Source organism: Salmo salar, chromosome 06, assembly GCF_965601325.2.
Source record: "Salmo salar chromosome 06, fSalSal1, whole genome shotgun sequence".
NCBI classification, from domain to species: domain Eukaryota; kingdom Metazoa; phylum Chordata; class Actinopteri; order Salmoniformes; family Salmonidae; genus Salmo; species Salmo salar.
The window spans coordinates 11,438,158-11,466,062 of record NC_138296.1 but is presented as its reverse complement, the minus strand read 5'-3'; the positions used below and the strand labels follow the sequence as shown (position 1 = coordinate 11,466,062).

The 27,905-nt window shown below is 45.7% G+C and overlaps 1 protein-coding gene across 2 annotated transcripts; it reads right to left on the bottom strand.

Annotated features, from left to right (window-relative positions):
• Nucleotides 1-12,444: 12,444 nt before the first annotated feature.
• On the bottom strand, nucleotides 12,445-27,632 carry LOC106606229 (monocarboxylate transporter 6). Of its 2 annotated transcripts, none has more exons than XM_082976322.1 (6): nucleotides 27,353-27,632; nucleotides 24,460-25,138; nucleotides 19,910-20,050; nucleotides 19,066-19,681; nucleotides 18,637-18,893; nucleotides 12,445-15,637 (listed from the first exon to the last, which is right to left on the bottom strand). In XM_082976322.1, exons 2-6 carry the CDS (start codon nucleotides 25,091-25,093, stop codon nucleotides 15,060-15,062), a joined length of 2,226 nt encoding a protein of 741 aa, XP_082832448.1. In that variant the 5' UTR covers nucleotides 25,094-25,138; nucleotides 27,353-27,632; the 3' UTR covers nucleotides 12,445-15,059. The 2 variants fall into 2 exon arrangements, with proteins under 2 accessions (XP_082832448.1, XP_082832449.1); XM_082976323.1 differs by lacking the exon at nucleotides 27,353-27,632 and adding an exon at nucleotides 26,261-26,810.
• Nucleotides 27,633-27,905: the final 273 nt, after the last annotated feature.

Sequence of the window (27,905 nt, the reverse complement as noted above, 5' to 3'; positions counted from 1 at the left end):
CTACAATCCTGTTATGTTACCCCTCCTAAACCTCTATAGTCTTTTTATGTTACCCCTCCTAAACCTCTACAGTCCTGTTATGTTACCCCTCCTATACCTCTACAGTCCTGTTATGTTACCCCTCCTACACCTCTACAGTCCTGTTGTTATGTTACCCCTCCTACACCTCTACAATCCTGTTATGTTACCCCTCCTAAACCTCTACAGTCCTGTTGTTATGTTACCCCTCCTACACCTCTACAGTCCTGTTATGTTACCCCTCCTAAACCTCTACAATCCTGTTTTTATGTTACCCCTCCTAAACCTCTACAGTCCTGTTATGTTACCCCTCCTAAACCTCTACAATCCTGTTATGTTACCCCTCCTAAACCTCTACAGTCCTGTTGTTATGTTACCCCTCCTACACCTCTACAGTCCTGTTATGTTACCCCTCCTAAACCTCTACAATCCTGTTTTTATGTTACCCCTCCTACACTTCTACAGTCCTGTTATGTTACCGCTCCTAAACCTCTACAGTCCTGTTATGTTACCCCTCCTACACCTCTACAGTCCTGTTGTTATGTTACCCCTCCTACACCTCTACAGTCCTGTTGTTTTGTTACCCCTCCTAACCCTCTACAGTCCTGTTATGTTACCCCTCCTAAACCTCTACAGTCCTGTTATGTTACCCCTCCTAAACCTCTACAGTCCTGTTATGTTACCCCTCCTAAACCTCTACAGTCCTGTTGTTACCCCTCCTAAACCTCTACAATCATGTTATGTTACCCCTCCTAAACCTCTACAGTCCTGTTATGTTACCCCTCCTAAACCTCTACAGTCCTGTTATGTTACCCCTCCTACACCTCTAAAGTCCTGTTATGTTACCCCTCCTAAACCTCTACAGTCCTGTTATGTTACCCCTCCTAAACCTCTACAGTCCTGTTATGTTACCCCTCCTACACCTCTACAGTCCTGTTATGTTACCCCTCCTAAACCTCTACAGTCCTGTTATGTTACCCCTCCTACACTTCTACAGTCCTGTTGTTATGTTACCCCTCCTACACCTCTACAATCCTGTTGTTTTGTTACCCCTCCTAACCCTGTACAGTCCTGTTATGTTACCCCTCCTAAACCTCTACAGTCCTGTTATGTTACCCCTCCTAAACCTCTACAGTCCTGTTATGTTACCCCTCCTAAACCTCTACAGTCCTGTTATGTTACCCCTCCTAAACCTCTACAGTCCTGTTATGTTACCCCTCCTAAACCTCTACAGTCCTGTTATGTTACCCCTCCTAAACCTCTACAGTCCTGTTATGTTACCCCTCCTAAACCTCTACAATCCTGTTATGTTACCCCTCCTAAACCTCTATAGTCCTGTTTTGTTACCCCTCCTAAACCTCTACAGTCCTGTTATGTTACACCTCCTACACCACTACAGTCCTGTTGTTATGTTACCCCTCCTAAACCTCTACAGTCCTGTTATGTTACCCCTCCTACACCTCTACAGTCCTGTTGTTATGTTACCCCTCCTACACCTCTACAGTCCTGTTATATTTCCCCTCCTAAACCTCTACATTCCTGTTATGTTACCCCTCCTACACTTCTACAGTCCTGTTGTTATGTTACCCCTCCTACACCTCTACAATCCTGTTGTTTTGTTACCCCTCCTAACCCTCTACAGTCCTGTTATGTTACCCCTCCTAAACCTCTACAGTCCTGTTATGTTACCCCTCCTAAACCTCTACAGTCCTGTTATGTTACCCCTCCTAAACCTCTACAGTCCTGTTATGTTACCCCTCCTAAACCTCTACAGTCCTGTTATGTTACCCCTCCTAAACCTCTACAGTCCTGTTATGTTACCCCTCCTACACCTCTACAGTTCTGTTATGTTACCCCTCCTAAACCTCTACAATCATGTTATGTTACCCCTCCTAAACCTCTACAGTCCTGTTATGTTACCCCTCCTACACCTCTACAGTCCTGTTGTGTTACCCCTCCTAAACCTCTACAGTCCTGTTATGTTACCCCTCCTAAACCTCTACAGTCCTGTTATGTTACCCCTCCTAAACCTCTACAATCCTGTTATGTTACCCCTCCTAAACCTCTATAGTCTTTTTATGTTACCCCTCCTAAACCTCTACAGTCCTGTTATGTTACCCCTCCTATACCTCTACAGTCCTGTTATGTTACCCCTCCTACACCTCTACAGTCCTGTTGTTATGTTACCCCTCCTACACCTCTACAATCCTGTTATGTTACCCCTCCTAAACCTCTACAGTCCTGTTGTTATGTTACCCCTCCTACACCTCTACAGTCCTGTTATGTTACCCCTCCTAAACCTCTACAATCCTGTTGTTATGTTACCCCTCCTAAACCTCTACAGTCCTGTTATGTTACCCCTCCTAAACCTCTACAATCCTGTTATGTTACCCCTCCTAAACCTCTACAGTCCTGTTGTTATGTTACCCCTCCTACACCTCTACAGTCCTGTTATGTTACCCCTCCTAAACCTCTACAATCCTGTTTTTATGTTACCCCTCCTACACTTCTACAGTCCTGTTATGTTACCGCTCCTAAACCTCTACAGTCCTGTTATGTTACCCCTCCTAAACCTCTACAGTCCTGTTGTTTTGTTACCCCTCCTAACCCTCTACAGTCCTGTTATGTTACCCCTCCTAAACCTCTACAGTCCTGTTATGTTACCCCTCCTAAACCTCTACAGTCCTGTTATGTTACCCCTCCTAAACCTCTACAGTCCTGTTATGTTACCCCTCCTAAACCTCTACAGTCCTGTTATGTTACCCCTCCTAAACCTCTACAGTCCTGTTGTTACCCCTCCTAAACCTCTACAATCATGTTATGTTACCCCTCCTAAACCTCTACAGTCCTGTTATGTTACCCCTCCTAAACCTCTACAGTCCTGTTATGTTACCCCTCCTACACCTCTAAAGTCCTGTTATGTTACCCCTCCTAAACCTCTACAGTCCTGTTATGTTACCCCTCCTAAACCTCTACAGTCCTGTTATGTTACCCCTCCTACACCTCTACAGTCCTGTTATGTTACCCCTCCTAAACCTCTACAGTCCTGTTATGTTACCCCTCCTACACTTCTACAGTCCTGTTGTTATGTTACCCCTCCTACACCTCTACAGTCCTGTTATGTTACCCCTCCTAAACCTCTACAATCCTGTTGTTTTGTTACCCCTCCTAACCCTGTACAGTCCTGTTATGTTACCCCTCCTAAACCTCTACAGTCCTGTTATGTTACCCCTCCTAAACCTCTACAGTCCTGTTATGTTACCCCTCCTAAACCTCTACAGTCCTGTTATGTTACCCCTCCTAAACCTCTACAGTCCTGTTATGTTACCCCTCCTAAACCTCTACAGTCCTGTTATGTTACCCCTCCTAAACCTCTACAGTCCTGTTATGTTACCCCTCCTAAACCTCTACAGTCCTGTTATGTTACCCCTCCTAAACCTCTACAGTCCTGTTATGTTACCCCTCCTAAACCTCTACAGTCCTGTTATGTTACCCCTCCTAAACCTCTACAGTCCTGTTATGTTACCCCTCCTAAACCTCTACAGTCCTGTTGTTATGTTACCCCTCCTACACCTCTACAGTCCTGTTATGTTACCCCTCCTAAACCTCTACAATCCTGTTTTTATGTTACCCCTCCTAAACCTCTACAGTGCTGTTATGTTACCCCTCCTAAACCTCTACAATCCTGTTATGTTACCCCTCCTAAACCTCTACAGTCCTGTTGTTATGTTACCCCTCCTACACCTCTACAGTCCTGTTATGTTACCCCTCCTAAACCTCTACAATCCTGTTTTTATGTTACCCCTCCCACACTTCTACAGTCCTGTTATGTTACCCCTCCTAAACCTCTACAGTCCTGTTATGTTACCCCTCCTACACCTCTACAGTCCTGTTGTTATGTTACCCCTCCTACACCTCTACAGTCCTGTTATGTTACCCCTCCTACACCTCTACAGTCCTGTTGTTATGTTACCCCTCCTACACCTCTACAGTCCTGTTATGTTTCCCCTCCTAAACCTCTACATTCCTGTTATGTTACCCCTCCTACACTTCTACAGTCCTGTTGTTATGTTACCCCTCCTACACCTCTACAATCCTGTTGTTTTGTTACCCCTCCTAACCCTCTACAGTCCTGTTATGTTACCCCTCCTAAACCTCTACAGTCCTGTTATGTTACCCCTCCTAAACCTCTACAGTCCTGTTATGTTACCCCTCCTAAACCTCTACAGTCCTGTTATGTTACCCCTCCTAAACCTCTACAGTCCTGTTATGTTACCCCTCCTAAACCTCTACAGTCCTGTTATGTTACCCCTCCTACACCTCTACAGTCCTGTTATGTTACCCCTCCTAAACCTCTACAATCATGTTATGTTACCCCTCCTAAACCTCTACAGTCCTGTTATGTTACCCCTCCTACACCTCTACAGTCCTGTTGTGTTACCCCTCCTAAACCTCTACAGTCCTGTTATGTTACCCCTCCTAAACCTCTACAGTCCTGTTGTTATGTTACCCCTCCTAAACCTCTACAGTCCTGTTATGTTACCCCTCCTAAACCTCTACAGTCCTGTTATGTTACCCCTCCTATACCTCTACAGTCCTGTTATGTTACCCCTCCTACACCTCTACAGTCCTGTTATGTTACCCCTCCTAAACCTCTACAGTCCTGTTATGTTACCCCTCCTACACCTCTACAGTCCTGTTATGTTACCCCTCCTAAACCTCTACAGTCCTGTTATGTTACCCCTCCTACACCTCTACAGTCCTGTTGTTATGTTACCCCTCCTACACCTCTACAGTCCTGTTATGTTACCCCTCCTACACCTCTACAGTCCTGTTGTTATGTTACCCCTCCTACACCTCTACAGTCCTGTTGTTATGTTACCCCTCCTACACCTCTACAGTCCTGTTATGTTTCCCCTCCTACACCTCTACAGTCCTGTTATGTTACCCCTCCTACACCTCTACAGTCCTGTTGTTATGTTACCCCTCCTACACCTCTACAGTCCTGTTATGTTACCCCTCCTAAACCTCTACAGTCCTGTTATGTTACCCCTCCTAAACCTCTACAGTCCTGTTGTTATGTTACCCCTCCTAAACCTCTACAGTCCTGTTGATGTTACCCCTCCTAAACCTCTACAGTCCTGTTATGTTACCCCTCCTAAACCTCTACAGTCCTGTTATGTTACCCCTCCTAAACCTCTACAGTCCTGTTATGTTACCCCTCCTACACGTCTACAGTCCTGTTGTTATGTTACCCCTCCTACACCTCTACAATCCTGTTGTTTTGTTACCCCTCCTAACCCTCTACAGTCCTGTTATGTTACCCCTCCTAAACCTCTACAGTCCTGTTATGTTACCACTCCTAAACCTCTACAGTCCTGTTATGTTACCCCTCCTAAACCTCTACAGTCCTGTTATGTTACCCCTCCTAAACCTCTACAGTCCTGTCATGTTACCCCTCCTAAACCTCTACAGTCCTGTTATGTTACCCCTCCTACACCTCTACAGTCCTGTTATGTTACCCCTCCTAAACCTCTACAATCATGTTATGTTACCCCTCCTAAACCTCTACAGTCCTGTTATGTTACCCCTCCTAAACCTCTACAGTCCTGTTGTTATGTTACCCCTCCTAAACCTCTAGTCCTGTTGTTATGTTACCCCTCCTAAACCTCTACAATCCTGTTGTTATGTTACCCCTCCTAAACCTCTACAGTCCTGTTATGTTACCCCTCCTACACCTCTACAGTCCTGTTGTGTTACCCCTCCTAAACCTCTACAGTCCTGTTATGTTACCCCTCCTAAACCTCTACAGTCCTGTTATGTTACCCCTCCTAAACCTCTACAGTCCTGTTATGTTACCCCTCCTAAACCTCTACAGTCCTGTTATGTTACCCCTCCTAAACCTCTACAGTCCTGTTATGTTACCCCTCCTACACCTCTACAGTCCTGTTGTTATGTTACCCCTCCTACACCTCTACAATCCTGTTATGTTACCCCTCCTAAACCTCTACAGTCCTGTTGTTATGTTACCCCTCCTACACCTCTACAGTCCTGTTATGTTACCCCTCCTAAACCTCTACAATCCTGTTTTTATGTTACCCCTCCTAAACCTCTACAGTCCTGTTATGTTACCCCTCCTAAACCTCTACAATCCTGTTATGTTACCCCTCCTAAACCTCTACAGTCCTGTTGTTATGTTACCCCTCCTACACCTCTACAGTCCTGTTATGTTACCCCTCCTACACCTCTACAATCCTGTTGTTATGTTACCCCTCCTAACCCTCTACAATCCTGTTTTTATGTTACCCCTCCTACACCTCTACAATCCTGTTATGTTACCCCTCCTAAACCTCTACAGTCCTGTTGTTATGTTACCCCTCCTACACCTCTACAGTCCTGTTATGTTACCCCTCCTACACCTCTACAATCCTGTTGTTATGTTACCCCTCCTAAACCTCTACAATCCTGTTATGTTACCCCTCCTAAACCTCTACAATCCTGTTATGTTACCCCTCCTAAACCTCTACAGTCCTGTTATGTTACCCCTCCTAAACCTCTACAATCCTGTTATGTTACTGCTACTAAAACACTACAATCCCACACTTCACTATGTAGTTAACCTCTATGGGATCGGTGTCCCTATACCGGAATGGTTGTCAACCATTAGAAATTTGCTGACAAATCATGCATGTATGTGCCTTGGGTGAGAAGAGGGGAAAGAGGAAATGGATTCCTGGCGTCCAAATGTGATGTAACAGATGTGAATATATAGGATGGGTGTTCCCTAGTGTCAGATGTGAATATATATATAGGATGGGTGTTCCCTAGTGAGTAGCTGTTCCCTGGAGATTCACGTCCTCCTGAAACTGGGAGGTCTTACGGACTCCATCCTGCAGGAAGACCAGGGCCTCTCTGTGGGGCCAGCGGTCGGCTGCAGCCTGAAGACTCTGACCCCGTCTGGCCCAGCAGGGACACCGAGGAGGCCCCATGGACGTAGCTGAAGCTCTGCCCTGGGACCATGGGGGGACTGTCCACATGGAGGGATCTGTTGAGGGAGTAACGTATTATAAGCCTTTATAAGACATTATGATGAAGACGTTATAAAGGCCTAGCAGGGTCACTGAGGAGGTCCCGTGGTCGTAGCTACAGCTTACATAAGTGTACTGCTTACAAAGGTGATAGGCCTTGGTTATAAATGTATTATGAATGTGGAAAGATGCTATGCCTTGGTTATAAATGTATTGTGAACGTGGAAAGATGCTATGCCTTAGTTATAAATGTATTGTGAACGTGGAAAGATGCTATGCCTTGGTTATAAATGTATTGTGAACGTGGAAAGATGCTATGCCTTGGTTATAAATGTATTGTGAACGTGGAAAGATGCTATGCCTTGGTTATAAATGTATTGTGAACGTGGAAAGATGCTATGCCTTGGTTATAAATGTATTGTGAACGTGGAAAGATGCTATGCCTTGGTTATAAATGTATTGTGAACGTGGAAAGATGCTATGCCTTGGTTATAAATGTATTGTGAACGTGGAAAGATACTATGCCTTGGTTATAAATGTATTGTGAACGTGGAAAGATGCTATGCCTTGGTTATAAATGTATTGTGAACGTGGAAAGATACTATGCCTTGGTTATAAATGTATTGTGAACGTGGAAAGATGCTATGCCTTGGTTATAAATGTATTGTGAACGTGGAAAGATACTACACCTTGCAAAATAGTATTCATCATACCCCTTGGATTTCATTCCTGTCCTGCAGCTCAGTTCAGTAGCTTTGATGTGTCTGGGGGGTTTAATACATCATCCACAGCATAATGATTAACTTGACCATGCTTAAAGAAATATAAAGTCTGATTTGTTATTGGTACCCATCTATCAATCCCTGCTCTTCTTTATAATGCTTTCGAAAAGCTCCCTGGTCTTTGTAGTTGAATCTGTGCTTGAAATGTAATACTTGACTGAGGGACCTTCCAGATGTTGTATATATGGGGGACAGAGGAAGGTTTAGTCAATCAAAAATCTTGTCAATCCCTATTATTTCAGTTAAGCCACATTTTACTTCTGAACTAATTTAGGCTTGCCTGGACAAAGGGGCTGAATACTTCTGCAATGACAATATTTTAGTCATGTAATTTTTATTACTCTTAAAATAAATGTTTTCTTCCACTTTGACATTAGAGTATTTTGAGTAGATTGTTGACAAAAAGAATAGTTAAATCAATTTTAATTCCACTTTGTAACACAAAATGTGAAGAAATCCAAGGGGTATGAATACTTTAGCAAGACAGTATATACAGAGAGAGATACACAGGGGGGTGGAAACAGACAGGGAACGGGTGGTGGACATTATCCATGACATGTCAATATAATACTGGAGTTAGTCAAACATCAGAAAGGAAACCTCTGCATCCCTGACCCTAACCTGACCTCCTGTGGACCCTAACCCGACCTCCTGTGGATCCTAACCCGACCTCCTGTGGACCCGAACCCGGCCTCCTGTGGACCCTAACCCGACCTCCTGTGGACCCTAACCCGACCTCCTGTGGACCGTAACCCGGCCTCCTGTGGACCCTAACCCGGCCTCCTGTGGACCCTAAACCGGCCTCCTGTGGACCCTAACCCGACCTCCTGTGGATCCTAACCCGACCTCCTGTGGATCCTAACCCGACCTCCTGTGGATCCTAACCCGACCTCCTGTGGACCCTAACCCGACCTCCTGTGGATCCTAACCCGACCTCCTGTGGATCCTAACCCAACCTCCTGTGGACCCTAACCCGACCTCCTGTGGACCCTAACCCGACCTCCTGTGGACCCTAACCTGACCTCCTGTGGAGTTCTGTGGGCTGTGGTTTCATAGTCGACCTCTCTCGGCTGTTCTGTTGGGAGCCTACGTAAACAGCAGGCTGCTATTAGAACAAATATGGCCCACCTCACTCACTCAATATTATTCCCATCAGGTCACAGGACATGTGAAGTCTTTCAGAGGGGAAACTGGACTTAATGGATATGTGAAAAAACAAACATGTTCAGTGCCAAGACAACCACGCTGAACCCCGTTCCTTACAGCCAAGACAACCACGCTGAACCCTGTTCCTTACAGCCAAGACAACCACGCTGAACCCCGTTCCTTACAGCCAAGACAACCACGCTGAACCCCGTTCCTTACAGCCAAGACAAAGCAGAAACTGGGCTGGACAATCCAAGTTAAAACATATTTGATTTGTAAAAAACATGTTTCTGAAAAGGTAATCTCACAAGGAAGCATTGAAAGACATACCCTCAGTCTAAATAAGTCCAGTCACATTCAGGTCCTTTAGTTTGTACTCTACAGTTGGTAAATCAAAGAAAAAACATGTGGTTTGCCGAATAAGGGTGAATAAAGAGAAATAATCCAACTAGTCTAACTCTGTGGATAATCTTTGCACCCAACACCAAATTAGCTAGGCTGTGATGATGTATTATCGGGGCGGCAGCGTAGCCTAGTGGTTAGAGTGTTGGACTAGAAACCGTAAAGGTTGCAAGTTTGAATCCCCGAGCTGACAAGGTACAAATCTGTCGTTCTGCCCCTGAACAAGGCAGTTAACCCACTGTTCCTAGGCCGTCATTGAAAATAAGAATTTGTTCTTAACTGACTTGCCTAGTTAAATAAAGGTAAAAATAAGTAAGAGACTAGTGTATATGATAAGAGAGTTAACCTACCTACAGCACCAGAGCCAGGTTGGGTTCCCAGGTGTCCATGTCTTCTGTAGTGAGGAGACCACCTGTAGAGGTTGTAACACAGCCCTTCTAGAGAACACACTGAGCTGTCTGAGGAGGTGAGTAGCCATGGTCTGAGGTACCAGAAGGACAGGACAGAGCAGGAGACTGGAGGGACCTTCATGGTATCCTGTCACTGAAGACTGAACAGGGCCCTTCATGGTATCCTGTCACTGAAGACTGAACAGGGCCCTTCATGGTATCCTGTCACTGAAGACTGAACAGGGCCCTTCATGGTATCCTGTCACTGAAGACTGAACAGGGCCCTTCATGGTATCCTGTCACCGAAGACTGAACAGGGCCCTTCATGGTATCCTGTCACCGAAGACTGAACAGGGCCCTTCATGGTATCCTGTCACTGAAGACTGAACAGGGCCCTTCATGGTATCCAGTCACTGAAGACTGAACAGGTCCCTTCATGGTATCCTGTCACTGAAGACTGAACAGGGCCCTTCATGGTATCCTGTCACCGAAGACTGAACAGGGCCCTTCATGGTATCCTGTCACTGAAGACTGAACAGGGCCCTTCATGGTATCCTGTCACTGAAGACTGAACAGGGCCCTTCATGGTATCCTGTCACTGAAGACTGAACAGGGCCCTTCATGGTATCCTGTCACTGAAGACTGAACAGGTCCCTTCATGGTATCCTGTCACTGAAGACTGAACAGGGCCCTTCATGGTATCCTGTCACTGAAGACTGAACAGGGCCCTTCATGGTATCCTGTCACTGAAGACTGAACAGGGCCCTTCATGGTATCCTGTCACTGAAGACTGAACAGGGCCCTTCATGGTATCCAGTCACTGAAGACTGAACAGGTCCCTTCATGGTATCCTGTCACTGAAGACTGAACAGGGCCCTTCATGGTATCCTGTCACCGAAGACTGAACAGGGCCCTTCATGGTATCCTGTCACTGAAGACTGAACAGGGCCCTTCATGGTATCCTGTCACTGAAGACTGAACAGGGCCCTTCATGGTATCCTGTCACTGAAGACTGAACAGGGCCCTTCATGGTATCCTGTCACTGAAGACTGAACAGGGCCCTTCATGGTATCCTGTCACTGAAGACTGAACAGGGCCCTTCATGGTATCCTGTCACTGAAGACTGAACAGGGCCCTTCATGGTATCCTGTCACTGAAGACTGAACAGGTCCCTTCATGGTATCCTGTCACTGAAGACTGAACAGGGCCCTTCATGGTATCCTGTCACTGAAGACTGAACAGGGCCCTTCATGGTATCCTGTCACTGAAGACTGAACAGGGCCCTTCATGGTATCCTGTCACTGAAGACTGAACAGGGCCCTTCATGGTATCCTGTCACTGAAGACTGAACAGGTCCCTTCATGGTATCCTGTCACTGAAGACTGAACAGGTCCCTTCATGGTATCCTGTCACTGAAGACTGAACAGGGCCCTTCATGGTATCCTGTCACTGAAGACTGAACAGGTCCCTTCATGGTATCCTGTCACCGAAGACTGAACAGGGCCCTTCATGGTATCCTGTCACTGAAGACTGAACAGGTCCCTTCATGGTATCCTGTCACTGAAGACTGAACAGGTCCCTTCATGGTATCCTGTCACCGAAGACTGAACAGGGCCCTTCATGGTATCCTGTCACCGAAGACTGAACAGGGCCCTTCATGGTATCCTGTCACTGAAGACTGAACAGGGCCCTTCATGGTATCCTGTCACTGAAGACTGAACAGGGCCCTTCATGGTATCCTGTCACTGAAGACTGAACAGGGCCCTTCATGGTATCCTGTCACCGAAGACTGAACAGGGCCCTTCATGGTAGCCCGTCACCGAAGACTGAACAGGGCCCTTCATGGTAGCCCGTCACCGAAGACTGAAGAAGATACTTGACAACATGATTGAGTGGTCAGGGCTTTCACTGTTTGGCCCAGGTTGGGGGAAGGAAACTGTGAAAAATGAAGTTGAATTAGTCTATTTACTTTCAAACCTCAAGCTACCAACATACTTCACCAACCATCATAGGAGCCTCACACTGAAAGGCCAAAGATGACAATTGATCAGGTAATTGATCTGGTAATTTATCAGATAATTGACCAAGTAATTGGTCAGATAATATATCAGGTAATTGATCATTTATCAGGTAACTTTCAGATAATTGATCAGTTAATTGATCAGGCAGTTGATCAGGTAACTGATCAGATATTTGACTGATCAGGGCTTTCACTGGACACAGTCTTCAGTATTGTGTGTTTACCAGAAAATAAAAATAAAAGTAGAAAAACTGGTCAGGTTAAAAAAGACTCAGATAAGACATGACAAGAATATGGGTTGTGAGTGACAGGACACGCTAATGGAGGCACGTCTTATACAGTATGTGGCAGAGTCTGGACAATATCTTAAAAAGTACACCAAATTTGACAAATAGGCTTCATGGGTCATTTTTCCAAACTGTCATTTGGCTGTCATGATGATTATTAAAACAACTGTACATCACACATTCCACAAGGTGGCGATAAAGGTGAGTGTAAAGGTGAGTGGAAGGAAACGAGACAGTAGCAGGAAGTGAATGACATAAGAGCTGTATTAACAAGAACGTTGTATTAAAGTTACCTATTCAATCCGATCCGCCCTCAAATTCAGATTATTATACAGTGATAATAAAACAAGACTGACACATGAACACATCAACTTACTTTTATAGAAAATGTTTAATATTCTGTAAACATTCAATATTAAATCTTCAGAAATAATTTGATTAAAATACAAAATATTTGTATATCCTTTCATACATAAGGCTATTGTTTCATTCTCAGTTATATCAAGGCATCTAAGAAGTCACAGAGGATATTCAAAAAGGTGCAGGAATACATTCATAGCCATACACAGTGTTGTCACGGTGACAGTGTACAAACCATAATCTCCTCCTAAAGCCAAACAGTTAAAGCACTAAAATGTTATTGGCAGTACAATTGCCGCAATTCGTGAGTAACACTGCTCTAGCACAGGGTGGTCCAATTCATTTTGCCCTGCGGGCCGCATTCAGTCTTCACCAAGGTCCGGAGTGCCGCACTTAAAATGTGTATATACTGTCTTGGCGTCAAAATGTGCAAAATGTCTATCCATTGGTTTTCGAATGTTTGATTCTCCCTGACGGTCTAGCTATCATTTTGATGACTGTTATTGCTGGACAGAGTGAAGAGACTATAAATGTGGCTTTCATTATGATGACTAAGCTAGCTGGACAGAGTGAAGAGACTATAAATGTAGCTTTCATTATGATTACTGTTAGCTAGCTGGACAGAGTGAAGAGACTATATTTAGGTCCATTATCATTTCTAAATAGTTATGATTTGGTTTTAATCATTTAAATGTCGATTGAGATCGTTGTTAGTCAAAAAATGTAACAAATTCAAATATTTATTTGTGTCTACTAGTGGAACATATGTTATACAGTTCTACTGTAGCGTCTACTAGTGGGCCATATGTTATACAGTCCTACTGTAGCGTCTACTAGTGGGCCGTATGTTATACAGTTCTACTGTAGCGTCTACTAGTGGGCAGTATGTTATACAGTTCTACTGTAGCGTCTACTAGTGGGCCGTATGTTATACAGTCCTACTGTAGTGTCTACTAGTGGGCCGTATATGTTATACAGTTCTACTGTAGCGTCTACTAGTGGGCCATATGTTATACAGTTCTACTGTAGCATCTACTAGTGGGCCGTATGTCATACAGTTCTACTGTAGCGTCTACTAGTGGGCCGTATGTTATACAGTCCTACTGTAGCGTCTACTAGTGGACCGTATGTTATACAGTCCTACTGTAGCGTCTACTAGTGGGCCGTATGTTATACAGTTCTACTGTAGCGTCTACTAGTGGGCCGTATGTTATACAGTTCTACTGTAGCGTCTACTAGTGGGCCGTATGTTATACAGTTCTACTGTAGCGTCAACTAGTGGCCGTATGTCAGACAGTCCTACTGTAGCGTCTACAAGTGGGCCGTATGTCAGACAGTCCTACTGTAGCGTCTACTAGTGGGCCGTATGTTATACAGTTCTACTGTAGCGTCTACTAGTGGGCCGTATATTATACAGTTCTACTGTAGCGTCTACTAGTGGGCCGTATGTTATACAGTCTTACTGTAGCGTCTACTAGTGGGCCGTATGTTATACAGTTCTACTGTAGCGTCTACTAGTGGGCCGTATGTTATACAGTCCTACTGTAGCGTCTACTAGTGGGCCGTATGTCATACAGTTCTACTGTAGCGTCTACTAGTGGGCCGTATGTTATACAGTCCTACTGTAGCGTCTACTAGTGGGCCATATGTTATACAGTCCTACTGTAGCGTCTACTAGTGGGCCGTATGTTATACAGTTCTACTGTAGCGTCTACTAGTGGGCCGTATGTTATACAGTCCTACTGTAGCGTCTACTAGTGGGCGTATATTATACAGTTCTACTGTAGCGTCTACTAGTGGGCCGTATGTTATACAGTTCTACTGTAGCGTCTACTAGTGGGCCGTATGTTATACAGTCCTACTGTAGCGTCTACTAGTGGGCCGTATGTTATACAGTTCTACTGTAGCGTCTACTAGTGGGCCGTATGTTATACAGTCCTACTGTAGCGTCTACTAGTGGGCCGTATGTTATACAGTCCTACTGTAGCGTCTACTAGTGGGCCGTATGTTATACAGTCCTACTGTAGCGTCTACTAGTGGGCCGTATGTTATACAGTCCTACTGTAGCGTCTACTAGTGGGCCGTATGTTATACAGTCCTACTGTAGCGTCTACTAGACTGCTTGGTCAGCTTTTACAGCACTGTCATTCAGGGTCTGAATGAAACAGGGATGTTGTGTCATTCAGCCTCATGTGTCTGTGATGAAACAGAAGATATTTATTGAAATAAAGATGGTGGTGTATGAGAGAGAGAGAGCGAGAGAGAGCGAGAGAGAGAGAGCATGTGACAGAGTGTGACTTCCAAATCCAGATTAAATCTATGTTGTGAATGCCTGGATACGTATGTACACACATAGAATCACAGTGATGATAACTGTAGTGTATGTGTAACCTCCCAGTTCTTCCCTCTGAAGGCAGCAGACAGCAGGCACCACAGAGATCCTATCCTTCATTGATTCATCATAGTGAGGCGTTACACAGTGAGCAGTTCCTGTGATATGCTGCAGCTCCTACAGGCCAAGGCTCGTGGAAGGCTACCTCCTTACTTCATTCTGATTCTAGATGTAATTCTATGGCAGGCAGCTAGACAGTTTGTCTTACTGGGTTACACACGTGCATATTAGTACGTCACACGTTGGTGACACGAACAGTGTCCGCTGCTCTCCCTCCCTGTGTAGAAGGAACATGGCTGTACTGGCAGTCAGGGACTAGGCTGATGGCAGGCTTCCCTCCCTGTGTAGAAGGAACATGGCTGTACTGGCAGTCAGGGACTAGGCTGATAGCAGGCTTCCCTCCCTGTGTAGAAGGAACATGGCTGTACTGGCAGTCAGGGACTAGGCTGATGGCTGGCTTCCCTCCCTGTGTAGAAGGAACATGGCTGTACTGGCAGTCAGGAACTAGGCCGATGGCAGGCTTCCCTCCCTGTGTAGAAGGAACATGGCTGTACTGGCAGTCAGGGACTAGGCTGATGGCAGGCTTCCCTCCCTGTGTAGAAGGAACATGGCTGTACTGGCAGTCAGGGACTAGGCTGATGGCAGGCTTCTGTTGGTACGCAGCAGGAGGCCCTGCTCTCTTCTTCTCTTCCCTCTTCTTCTGTCTGTCCAGATAGTAGAACGCTCCGATGAGGAAGAGGCCAGAGGAGGAGACAATCCCACTGCAGGCATAGAACACATAAGAGTAGTGTCCTGTACTGTCCACCAACATGCCTGGAAGAGAGGGACATGGAAACAGGCACAGTGTTAGAAAAGACTTGGGTAACACTTCATTTGAAGGGTACCTACATTACCATGTCAAAACAAGTTCATAACCACACAAAACAGTTCATAAGCAGTACATAAGCATTTCCTAGAAGGCTTGTATCAACAACCACACGTGGTGCTATAACAGTGAAAAAACAGCTATATTTAAGCGTGGCAGTGTGTGTCCTCATAATACATTCCTCTGAACTGGATCCTAGTTCAGAGAAATCACTGAGCACAGGGCTAGTCGGCTTCTACCAGGCGTTGACATTAGAGTTGTCATGGCGCTGGTAACCAGAGACCACCTTAGGAGTTCAGCAGGGGTACACTACGCCACGCCCTCCTCCAGTCAGCCTGCCTCACCCTCTGCCCTGAACACACATGCATAAATACTCTCTCTCTCTCTCTCTCTCGCTCTCTCTCTCTCCCTCTCTCTCTCTCTCGCTCGCTCTCTCGCTTAGGGTTATGTCTTTGGGCAAACATTTAGCTGACTCCTGGACAGAACAGAGCCATTCCCTGTCAACCCCGAGACCTTCCTACCCGCCTGATGCACGCACGCACACACAGATACACACGCAAGCATACACACAGACACACACGCACATTGTGGAAACCAGAGCACATGACCCATTAACATCCCCAGCTAGACATGGAAATTCAGTGGAAAGAACATTCCATTTCCCTGTGTGACAAAACTCATACCCTCCCCAGTCCTCTTATAACATGTTTATACTGGGCATAACTCATACCCTCCCCAGTCCTCATATAACATGTTTATACTGGGCATAACTCATACCCTCCCCAGTCCTCATATAACATGTTTATACTGGGCATAACTCATACCCTCCCCAGTCCTCATATAACATGTTTATACTGGGCATAACTCATACCCTCCCCAGTCCTCATATAACATGTTTATACTGGGCATAACTCATACCCTCCCCAGTCCTCATATAACATGTTTATACTGGGCATAACTCATACCCTCCCCAGTCCTCATATAACATGTTTATACTGGGCATAACTCATACCCTCCCCAGTCCTCATATAACATGTTTATACTGGGCATAACTCATACCCTCCCCAGTCCTCATATAACATGTTTATACTGGGCATAACTCATACCCTCCCCAGTCCTCATATAATATGTTTATACTGGGCATAACTCATACCCTCCCCAGTCCTCATATAACATGTTTATACTGGGCATAACTCATACCCTCCCCAGTCCTCATATAACATGTTTATACTGGGCATAACTCATACCCTCCCCAGTCCTCATATAACATGTTTATACTGGGCATAACTCATACCCTCCCCAGTCCTCATATAACATGTTTATACTGGGCATAACTCATACCCTCCCCAGTCCTCATATAACATAACAGGTTTATACTGGGCATAACTCATACCCTCCCCAGTCCGCATATAACATAACATGTTTATACTGGGCATAACTCATACCCTCCCCAGTCCTCATATAACATGTTTATACTGGGCATAACTCATACCCTCCCCAGTCCTCATATAACATGTTTATACTGGGCATAACTCATACCCTCCCCAGTCCTCATATAACATGTTTATACTGGGCATAACTCATACCCTCCCCAGTCCTCATATAACATAACAGGTTTATACTGGGCATAACTCATACCCTCCCCAGTCCGCATATAACATAACATGTTTATACTGGGCATAACTCATACCCTCCCCAGTCCTCATATAACATGTTTATACTGGGCATAACTCATACCCTCCCCAGTCCTCATATAACATGTTTATACTGGGCATAACTCATACCCTCCCCAGTCCTCATATAACATGTTTATACTGGGCATAACTCATACCCTCCCCAGTCCTCATATAACATGTTTATACTGGGCATAACTCATACCCTCCCCAGTCCTCATATAACATAACAGGTTTATACTGGGCATAACTCATACCCTCCCCAGTCCGCATATAACATAACAGGTTTATATTGGGCATAACTCATACCCTCCCCAGTCCTCTTATAACATGTTTATACTGGGCATAACTCATACCCTCCCCAGTCCTCATATAACATGTTTATACTGGGCATAACTCATACCCTCCCCAGTCCTCATATAACATGTTTATACTGGGCATAACTCATACCCTCCCCAGTCCGCATATAACATAACAGGTTTATACTGGGCATAACTCATACCCTCCCCAGTCCTCATATAACATAACAGGTTTATATTGGGCATAACTCATACCCTCCCCAGTCCTCACAAAACATAACAGGTTTATACTGGGCATAACTCATACCCTCCCCAGTCCTCACATAACATAACAGGTTTATACTGGGCATAACTCATACCCTCCCCAGTCCTCACATAACATAACATGTTTATACTGGGCATAACTTGACAAGAACCTTAACATGTATATCTGTATGAGTCACTGTGTCAACCACACCAGCACCTGTTGTTATGCTGACCACCTACTGACCAACAATGATACAACTAGACTGTAGATAACATGCAGTAGGGGAAGTCATTGATTCTGTACCACAGACAAAGAATCCACACATAGGATTTGAACAGATGCCATAGACTAGATGACCATACTGTACCAAACACTTTATTACTTAGATTTTCTACTTATCTAGTTTTTACTTAACACTTATTTTTCTTAACTGCATTGTTGGTTAAGGGCTTGTAAGTAAACATTTCACTGTTATAACCGGCGCATTGAGAAAAATACAATTTCATTTGAAACATATTGCAATGGGGAAATTCTGACCACTGGTGTACCACACACCCCTATTGCCTCCGCAACCCCCCACCCCCAGATAGCATATGAACATGTCATAAGCCATGTCAAAAGAATATACATAATTCAAGAAAATTAGCTGTAAAACTGAAAATGTTTATCTTTGTCCCATGGCAAAATGTATAGTAGTACAATCCTGACAGGTGCAATACACACAGTACCTGCGAGGGGCGGTCCAATCAGCAGTGTTCCACTCTCTAACATACTGATGAGACCCAGGGCAGAGGGGAACCGGCTCATCTCCACCGTTTCCATCAGCACCGTGAAGAGCAGAGAGCCAATCACAGACATGGACAGACCAAAGATGACCACGTAGATCAGGAGCACGGGGAAGGTGGCAGCCGCACCACAGATACTGTTACTCAGCCCGTTGACCAGGAGGGCTACCGCAAACACATACACAAAACAGCCACTGCCACTGAGAGGAGGAGGAGGAGGAGGAAGAGGAGGAGAAGACCAATTTATTATCCATTTTCGTTTTCAGATCACATTATTTTTTATTAAATGTTTTCTTGCTTGGGATTCGAACCAGCAACCCTCCGGTCAAGTTGCTGACCCACTCCTAACCTCTAACATCCAGGCTACGGTACCTGAAGCGTGGCAGGCCGAAGAAGACAGCCGCCACGGGTCTCACAGCAATGTTAACTAGGCCCAGTATGGCCATCAGTAACGCGGCTCGGTCCTGTTCCATACCATTGGCTGTAGCATAGGGCACCAGGTAGACCAGGGGAACTACAAATCCCAACATCATCCACGTCACTCCCAGGGCGTAGGAACGGTAACGAGCGTTACTGACCAACAGATCAAAGGCCATGTGTCTCCGTAGGAACACGACAAGGTCACTGAGCGCTGTCCTAAGTCTTGCCTTAAGTCCCTCCTTCTCCTGTTTGAGAGGACCTTTGATTGGTTGCTTGCTGAGCCCCTGGGCAGCCTTGTTAGTGAGTGTCCTCTGGGCTCCACTGTGTTTAGCCCCCAGGGGCCTCATGACAGCCCCACACACGCAGCAGTTCAACAGCAGCCCTCCAAGGACCAGGAAGCTGCCTCTCCAGCCAAACTGGCCCAGCAGGAAGTTGGCCAGCAGGGGTAAGGTGCTGAGGCCCAGGGCCGTGCCAGTGGACGACAGGGCGTTGGCAAATGCCCGCCGCCTCAAAAAGTAGTGGCCCATCATGGTCACAGAGGGCTGGAAGGACAGGCAGAACCCCAACCCTGTATGTGGAGGAGAGAGGAGGACAGAGGAACTGATGAGGATGACACATAATGCCCCATAGAAAGAAGGAGAGACGTCTTATATTGGGGGGTTTATAGTGTGTGTGTGTGTGTGTGTGTGTGTGTGTGTGTGTGTGTGTGTGTGTGTGTGTGTGTGTGTGTGTGTGTGTGTGTGTGTGTGTGTGTGTGTGTGTGTGTGTGTGTGTGTGTGTGTGTGCGCCCTCTGACCTGCGATGATGCTGGTGATGTAGAGTTCTGTGATGGTTCTGGCCAGGGCGCTGACCACCATGCCTAGTCCACTCAGAACCCCTCCCACCATCACCGTTACCCGGCAACCAAAGCGTTCCACGAGCACGCTGCATAGTGGACCTGGAGAGACAGGAAAACAATGTTCAATCACAATACACACACACACACACACACACACACACACACACACACACACACACACACCACACACTCACCAAAAACATTCAATGGACTGATTAGCATATCATATCACCCTAATTAGCATCATCAATGCATTATCACTGAACATGGAACAATAGTCTGCAAAAAGAGGACAGGACGCTGTTTATTTCCACTAAAACACAGCTGCTGAAACCCACTCTGTAACGTCGTTCAGCAGACACTTCCTCCCAATGCTGGGAACGTCTGGTGGACCAAAGCTTCAAACTAAAAAACTACAAATCAGTTCACTCCCCAGTCGGCCAGACTTGTTAGTTGGTGTTACAGGCTTATGTATATGTGCTAACCACAATTAGCCTGGGAAAAGGTCACGAGGTTACCCAGACTGTGACAGGTGGCTATGTGTACAGGCTCTTACAATAATGTGGTCAGAAACACATGATCTGAATGACCATCTTCCAGCTCTTCAATCCAACTCTCCAAGACAGACCAAAGCTTACAGGAGTACCTATCAGGCTAATTGATTCAAACGAACATGAGATTCAGAGTACTGAGAACTCTTGGTACTGTCTTTGATGTGGGAATAATGAGTCCATTCTTTGTGCCGTCTCATCTGTGCTCTTGTGTCATGATAATGTCTGCTCCAGTCATGTGGTCCAGTCTGGTCTCTGTCATGATAATGTCTGCTCCAGTCATGTGGTCCAGTCTGGTCTCTGTCATGATAATGTCTGCTCCAGTCTTGTGGTCCAGTCTGGTCTCTGTGTCATGATAATGTCTGCTCCAGTCATGTGGTCTGGTCTCTGTCATGATAATGTCTGCTCCAGTCATGTGGTCTAGTCTGGTCTCTGTCATGATAATGTTTACTCCAGTCATGTGGTCTAGTCTGGTCTATGTCATGATAATGTCTGCTCCAGTCATGTGGTCTGGTCTCTGTCATGATAATGTCTGCTCCAGTCATGTGGTCTGGTCTCTGTCATGATAATGTCTGCTCCAGTCACGTGGTCTAGTCTGGTCTCTGTCATGATAATGTCTGCTCCAGTCATGTGGTCCAGTCTGGTCTCTGTGTCATGATAATGTCTGCTCCAGTCATGTGGTCCAGTCTGGTCTCTGTCATGATAATGTCTGCTCCAGTCATGTGGTCCAGTCTGGTCTCTGTGTCATGATAATGTCTGCTCCAGTCATGTGGTCCAGTCTGGTCTCTGTGTCATGATAATGTCTGCTCCAGTCATGTGGTCCAGTCTGGTCTCTGTGTCATGATAATGTCTGCTCCAGTCATGTGGTCTAGTCTGGTCTCTGTCATGACAATGTCTGCTCCAGTCATGTGGTCTAGTCTGGTCTCTGTCATGATAATGTCTGCTCCAGTCATGTGGTCCAGTCTGGTCTCTGTCATGATAATGTCTGCTCCAGTCATGTGGTCCAGTCTGGTCTCTGTCATGATAATGTCTGCTCCAGTCATGTGGTCCAGTCTGGTCTCTGTCATGATAATGTCTGCTCCAGTCATGTGGTCTAGTCTGGTCTCTAAGAATGTTCCTTAGTCCTGGGTGAACCCTATCCCTCCCTCCCTCCAGCTCTTTCTTAGTCTCCCTAGGCAGACAGGTTGCCTCCCACATGAACAGTGTTCTGACATATGCTTTGGCCCTGGGACTTCCGAGACTATTTCTGAAACTATCCCTCCATCTATTTCTCCCTCCATCCACATTCCATCTCTCCCTCTGTCGCTACAACCATCCCTCCCTTTCATCTCTCCCTCCGTCTCCTCCAGATTAATTCGGTTAAAACCAACCCTGTCCACTGGAAAATCATTGCAGCCTTGAATATCATAATATCTTGGTCCAACTGAAAAAAAATCCCAGTTTGACACACAAGCACTACGGTCATTTTCCCAATATGACACATGATGCTGGTTCTCATCAGTTGATGACTAAATGCACTGCTAGCCTAGAACACATACTTACATTTGAGCCATTTAGCAGACACTCTTATCCAGAGCAACTTACAGTAATGAGTGCATATATTTTCATACTGGTTCCCCGTGGGAATCAAACCCACAACCCTGGTGTTGCAAGCACCATGCTCTACCAACTGAGCCACACCAGACCACACACATATTTAACCTTTGACAACTAGAAATGAAGAACGCTGACATTACGCAACAATAATTACATGAATTCAGAATTTACAGTCATGACATTGGATCAACTGGAGGCTTAATATCGATGGATCAACTGGAGGTCTAATATCGATGGATCAACTGGAGGTCTAATATCGATGGATCAACTGGAGGTCTAATATCGATGGATCAACTGGAGGTCTAATATCGATGGATCAACTGGAGGTCTAATATCGATGTATCAACTGGAGGTCTAATATCGATGGATCAACTGGAGGTCTAATATCGATGGATCAACTGGAGGTCTAATATCGATGGATCAACTGGAGGTCTAATATCGATGGATCAACTGGAGGTCTAATATCGATGGGTCAATTGGAGATTTACACTATCATATTACTTCAGTGAATCACCATTTAATGTTCCTCTTGGCTTTAGTCCTCCTCAGCAGGAAGAGAAAGAGGAGGAACAGGAGGGAGGGAGGGTCAGGGTGATAGAAAGAGGAGGAATGAGAGGGAGGGAGTGTCAGGATGATAGAATGAGGAGGAATGAGAGGGAGGGAGAGTCAGGGTGATCGAAAGAGGAGGAATGAGAGGGAGGGAGAGTCAGGGTGATCGAAAGAGGAGGAATGAGAGGGAGGGAGGGTCAGGGTGATAGAAAGAGGAGGAATTAGAAGGAGGGAGGGTCAGGGTGATAGAAAGAGGAGGAATTAGAAGGAGGGAGGGTCAGGGTGATTGAAAGAGGAGGAATGAGAGAGAGGGAGGGTCAGGGTGATTGAAAGAGGAGGAATTAGAAGGAGGGAGGGTCAGGATGATAGAAAGAGGATGAATGAGAGGGAGGGTCAGGATGATAGAATGAGGAGGAATGAGAGGGAGGGAGGGAGGGTCAGGGTGATAGAAAGAGGAGGAATGAGAGGGAGGGAAGGCGATAGAAAGAGGAGGAAGTGGAGAGAGGGAGAGTCAGGGTGATAGAAAGAGGAGGAATGAGAGGGAGGGAAGGCGATAGAAAGAGGAGGAAGTAGAGAGAGGGAGAGTCAGGGTGATTGAAAGAGGAGGAATTAGAGGGAGGGAGGGTCAGGGTGATTGAAAGAGGAGCAATGAGAAGGAGGGAGGGTCAGGGTGATAGAAAGAGGAGGAATTAGAGGGAGGGAGGGTCAGGGTGATAGAAAGAGGAGGAATTAGAGAGAGGGAGGGTCAGGGTGATTGAAAGAGGAGGAATTAGAGAGAGGGAGGGTCAGGGTGATTGAAAGAGGAGGAATTAGAGAGGAGGGAGGGTCAGGGTGATAGAAAGAGGAGGAATGAGAGAGGAGGGAGGGTCAGGGTGATAGAAAGAGGAGGAATGAGAGGGAGGGAGGGTCAGGGAGGGAGATAGATAGATAAATAAACATTGGGCCACCAGAACAATGGACTACTGGTCCTGTCTATCCCGTCTGGCCCTGAGCTACCGCCCTGTAATAACAAACAGAGGCTGAGTCACACACAGCGCAACACACAAACACACCGCGGCACGTCTGAACCTGGGCCGTCCGTTCTCTCACACACACACACACTGGGCCTGAACAGACAGCATCCGCAGTTATCACCCTTACTCTAAACACACAGCCAGCCAGGAAACACCCTATACTCCCTCTGTGTGTCCAGTGTGTGTCCAGTGTGTGTGTGTCCAGTGTGTGTCCAGTGTGTGTCCAGTGTGTGTGTGTCCAGTGTGTGTCCAGTGTGTGTGTGTCCAGTGTGTGTCCAGTGTGTGTGTGTCCAGTGTGTGTGTGGTACATCTGAACCTGGGCCGTTCCCACAGGCGCAGGGTCACGGAAAGAGACACAGAGTTACCAGAACTCTTCACCCTAACCCCTCACCTTTACTGTAAATCTACAGCCTGCCAGAAAAACTGACTAACACTTCATCCGTGTGTGTCCGGTGGGTTTGTGTCGTGTGTGTGTATTTCTGTGTCAACATACACTGAGGTGAAAGATAACACAAAATGAATCATTAACCTGTAGTACTTTCATTGCAACATAGTGTTATGTATTGGAAGTAGGCCTACTTCAATCAGCCAAATAAAGACACTACAATAGATGTGTACAATCCTACAATGACAATGACAAGTTGTCAGTGTGTGTGTGTGTGGGTGAGAGAGAGAGAGAGAGAGAGAGAGGGTGATAGAGGGTGAGAAAGAGAGAGAGAGGGTGACGGAGAGAGAGAGAGAGGGTGTGTGTTCAATCATGCAACAATGCCTCAATGTACAATGACAGAAGCATCCTCACCACCAGCGTGCAGCACAGCAGTCATGATAGCAGGCACCCAGGACGTCTCTGTGTTGCTGGAGCTGAACTCAGCCTGTAGCTCTGTGTAAAAGATACCCATACAGGAAGGGAAGGCCAGCGTTAGAGCCAGGACCAGGATAGTAGCCACCAGCACTACCCAGCCCCAGCCCCCATCTGGGGCCACCTGTTGGGCATACCCGTTCCCAGACAGCCCAGCCCCTGGTTCTCCAGTTGGGCCATTGTGCGGTGGTATCCCAGTAAGGTGGTGGTGGTGGAGGGAACCCTCTTCCTCCTCCTTTTCCTCCTGCTCCTCCGAGTCACTGTCTGTGCTCCTCCTCACAGTACTGTGGTTCACCCTGGTCCAGTCCTGAGTCGTCCGTGTCTCTACCACATCCTCTGATCCCCTGGATCCCTCTGCGCCAACCTTGGACCCCCTGGACCCCTCTGCCCTAACCTCAGACCCCCTGGACCCCTCTGCTCTAACCTCGGGTCCCTTAGGCCCCTGGGGGCCCTCTCCTCCACTACCCCTCCTCAGCAGGACTGTGACACCCTGGGTCTGGTTCTGTCTGGTCCTGTGGGTCCTGTGGGTCTGGGTCTGGTTCTGTCTGGCCTCCAACTCCACCCCCTCTGTCATCCTGCCTAGCTGGCTGTGGACCGGGCCTTCTGCTAGATCAGCTTCCTGTGTGGAGGTTGACAGGGAGGGAAGGAGGGATAGATGAGATGGAGGGAAGGAAGGAGAGAGGGATGAGAAGTAGGGTGGTAAGGAGGTAGAAAAAGAGAGAGGGATGAGGAGGGAAGGGGAGAGAGAGAGAGAGAGAGAGAGAGAGAGAGAGAGAGAGAGAGAGAGAGAGAGAGAGAGAGGTCTGATGTTGTTAGTAACTCAGAGGCAGCAGCTGCCCTGGCTGGCTGTGGTATTGGCTCTGTGTCTAAACAGCCACTGATAATGGATGCAGAGGGACAAAGCAAAGCATGACAGCCTCACTGGCTGAATATATATTGTAAATGGATTAACTTGAGTAAATGTTTTCCATGAATACCCCAAAAATAGGCTATTAGATAGAGCCTTTCTACCAATGCATAAAGTGTGGATAAGAAATCCATCTTTCTCTGTCGCAACTCACTCACTTTTTCACCCCAGTATTTCTACTTGCACATCATCATCTGCACATCTATCACTCCAGTGTTAATTTGCTAAATTGTAATTACTTCACTACTATGGCCTATTTATTGCCTTACCTCCTTACGCCATTTGCACACACTGTATATAGACTTTTTCTATTGTGTTATTGACTGTACGTTTGTTTATTCCATGTGTTGTTGTTTGTGTCACACTGCTTTGCTTTATCTTGACCAGGTCGCAGTTGTAAATGAGAACTTGTTCTCAACTGGCCTTCCTGGTTAAATAAAGGTTAAATAAAAAAATATAAATACATTTTAAAAAATCACCAATTAGCCTCAAAGACTACCTACCTACCATATACATGGTAAATAGGCTAATAACATGGATGCATAGTCGATTGCTATAGCTGTAATAAAGTCATATGCAATTGTACATTTAAATAGATTTGAACAGATAAGCAATCTAAATACAAGTCATGTGGCACTGACATTGATTATAAAATAAATGCATAATGGCTGTAACCTATCCTACACAAATCCCGTTGGTTTTCCTACCTGGGGTGTCCCTGGTCAGCCCGTCAAAACCCGGCGAGATATTTTACCATTATCATGTCGATGAAGTCAGTGGGTGTTAGCATAATTTATTTACCATATATACGATTATATCACTTTTCACAATTACCCTTAGTCGCGCAGCATCACCAATGTTTTCCCGATGTCCATGTCTGGGCGTCAACACAGAACGCTTTACGTCGCCCGCGGTACCAGAGGATGTGTGTGCAGACAGAAAGCATATGCCTCTCAATCAGGTGGCATTGCGTAAACTCGCAGTTCTTTCAAAAACACTGTAAAATCAAATCCTGGAGAAGGATTCAATCGCCTCTCTTGTTCTCAACTTTCATTTGCCGGTCTGCCTGGCAGAAAGCCATCAAGCTCAGTCACATCACTGGATAGGACAAATCTCCCCAGCACCAATATTATCCAACCTGCTTGCCTACAGACAAGCCGTCAACAAAAATCCCACTTTGTCATTATTGTAATCCCCAGGACTCGTGTTCACTTAATCTAAACTACTTCATAATAAATACAGAATGATCAAGATTAGGTTTACCATATAAAGTCCGGTTGGCTGTTTATCGTATAGTTTCTCGTCAGAGGTCCCTTGCGAATTTGTCTCCATGGGAACAGAACAGCCCGGGTTTCTGGTTTGCACCTGCAGCTCTACAGGATATCTGACCGCAATAAATCTAGAATAATGTAACAATCATTGGCCATTTTGGAAACTAACATAACCTATTACGCAATATATTGCAATAGGTCTAGGCTAAATAATGATATTAACACTGTCAGATGACATTTGTCATAGCCTGTCCCCGATGATGCAATTTACAATCAGTGGCGGTTCTGGCTTGTATGGCTCCCTGGGCGAAGCCCCGACATTTGGAACAACACAATAAATAAACATAAAATAATCAACATTTAAAACGATATAAATATAAAAAAAATATATACAAAATTACGCCTCATAAATATAAAAAAGAAGTAACAAAGTTAAATAGAAACAAATGTTAGTATATAAATTCAAAATATAATCAAATTATTACACCATTTATTACCTTGTCAGCTCGGGGATTCGATCCAGCAACTTTTCGGATACTGGCCCAACCACTAGCCTACCTGCCGCGCTAGGCGTAAAACACCCCAAAAGACTGAATATATGACAAAATATACAACATTTCAGCATACTATAGACTTTTTTTAAGTAGCTGCATACCTTTATCTTTTGCGCGTTTCTCCTCTTCTTTCCTCTTTTTCCTAAACTGATTGTTTAGACCTTTCCTTGTCCATCTGTGTTGATTTGGCACTCGAGCATCAATACATTACCCATCCCCCAACACTGTCAACCAAGAGTCAAGGCTAAACCAATTCAACTTGGTGGTGTGCAGACTGGTTTTATATTATTCTTAACGAGTTCGCACAAACCAGGGAAAAATGCAACAATATGACTGTGAAACTATACATTCACAGTATTATGAATGAATTGTGGTTTATTAGGTAGCATTTCGTAGTATGACTGATTTTATTAATTGCATTAGTACTGTACAAAGTTAGAGTTGTGCTATTTGATAGATTCCCCCGCTCCCCCTACCTCCGGCTTCCAGTGGGGAGGCCTGATGCCAACCTACCTCCACCGCCCTCTCAATCTCGTACATCTGAGTGGGAGACCTTCCCAGGCAGTAGCCTGCTTAGCTCACAAACTAGAATCAGGGCGCCCACTCCGACAAGGTTAATTGACCCACAGTCCCACACAGTAACATGATATCATT

Bases quoted from the DNA above. Each gene is read 5' to 3' on its own strand.
- LOC106606229 (XM_082976322.1), bottom strand. From the start codon at position 25,093: ATGACAGAGGGGGTGGAGTTGGAGGCCAGACAGAACCAGACCCAGACC. The intron at 20,051-24,459 runs GTGAGGATGCTT...CTGTCTCTCCAG, and splicing joins TGCTGTGCTGCACGCTGGTG to GTCCACTATGCAGCGTGCTC. The intron at 15,638-18,636 runs GTACTGTGTGTA...CCTCTCTTCCAG, and splicing joins GATTGGACCGCCCCTCGCAG to GCATGTTGGTGGACAGTACA.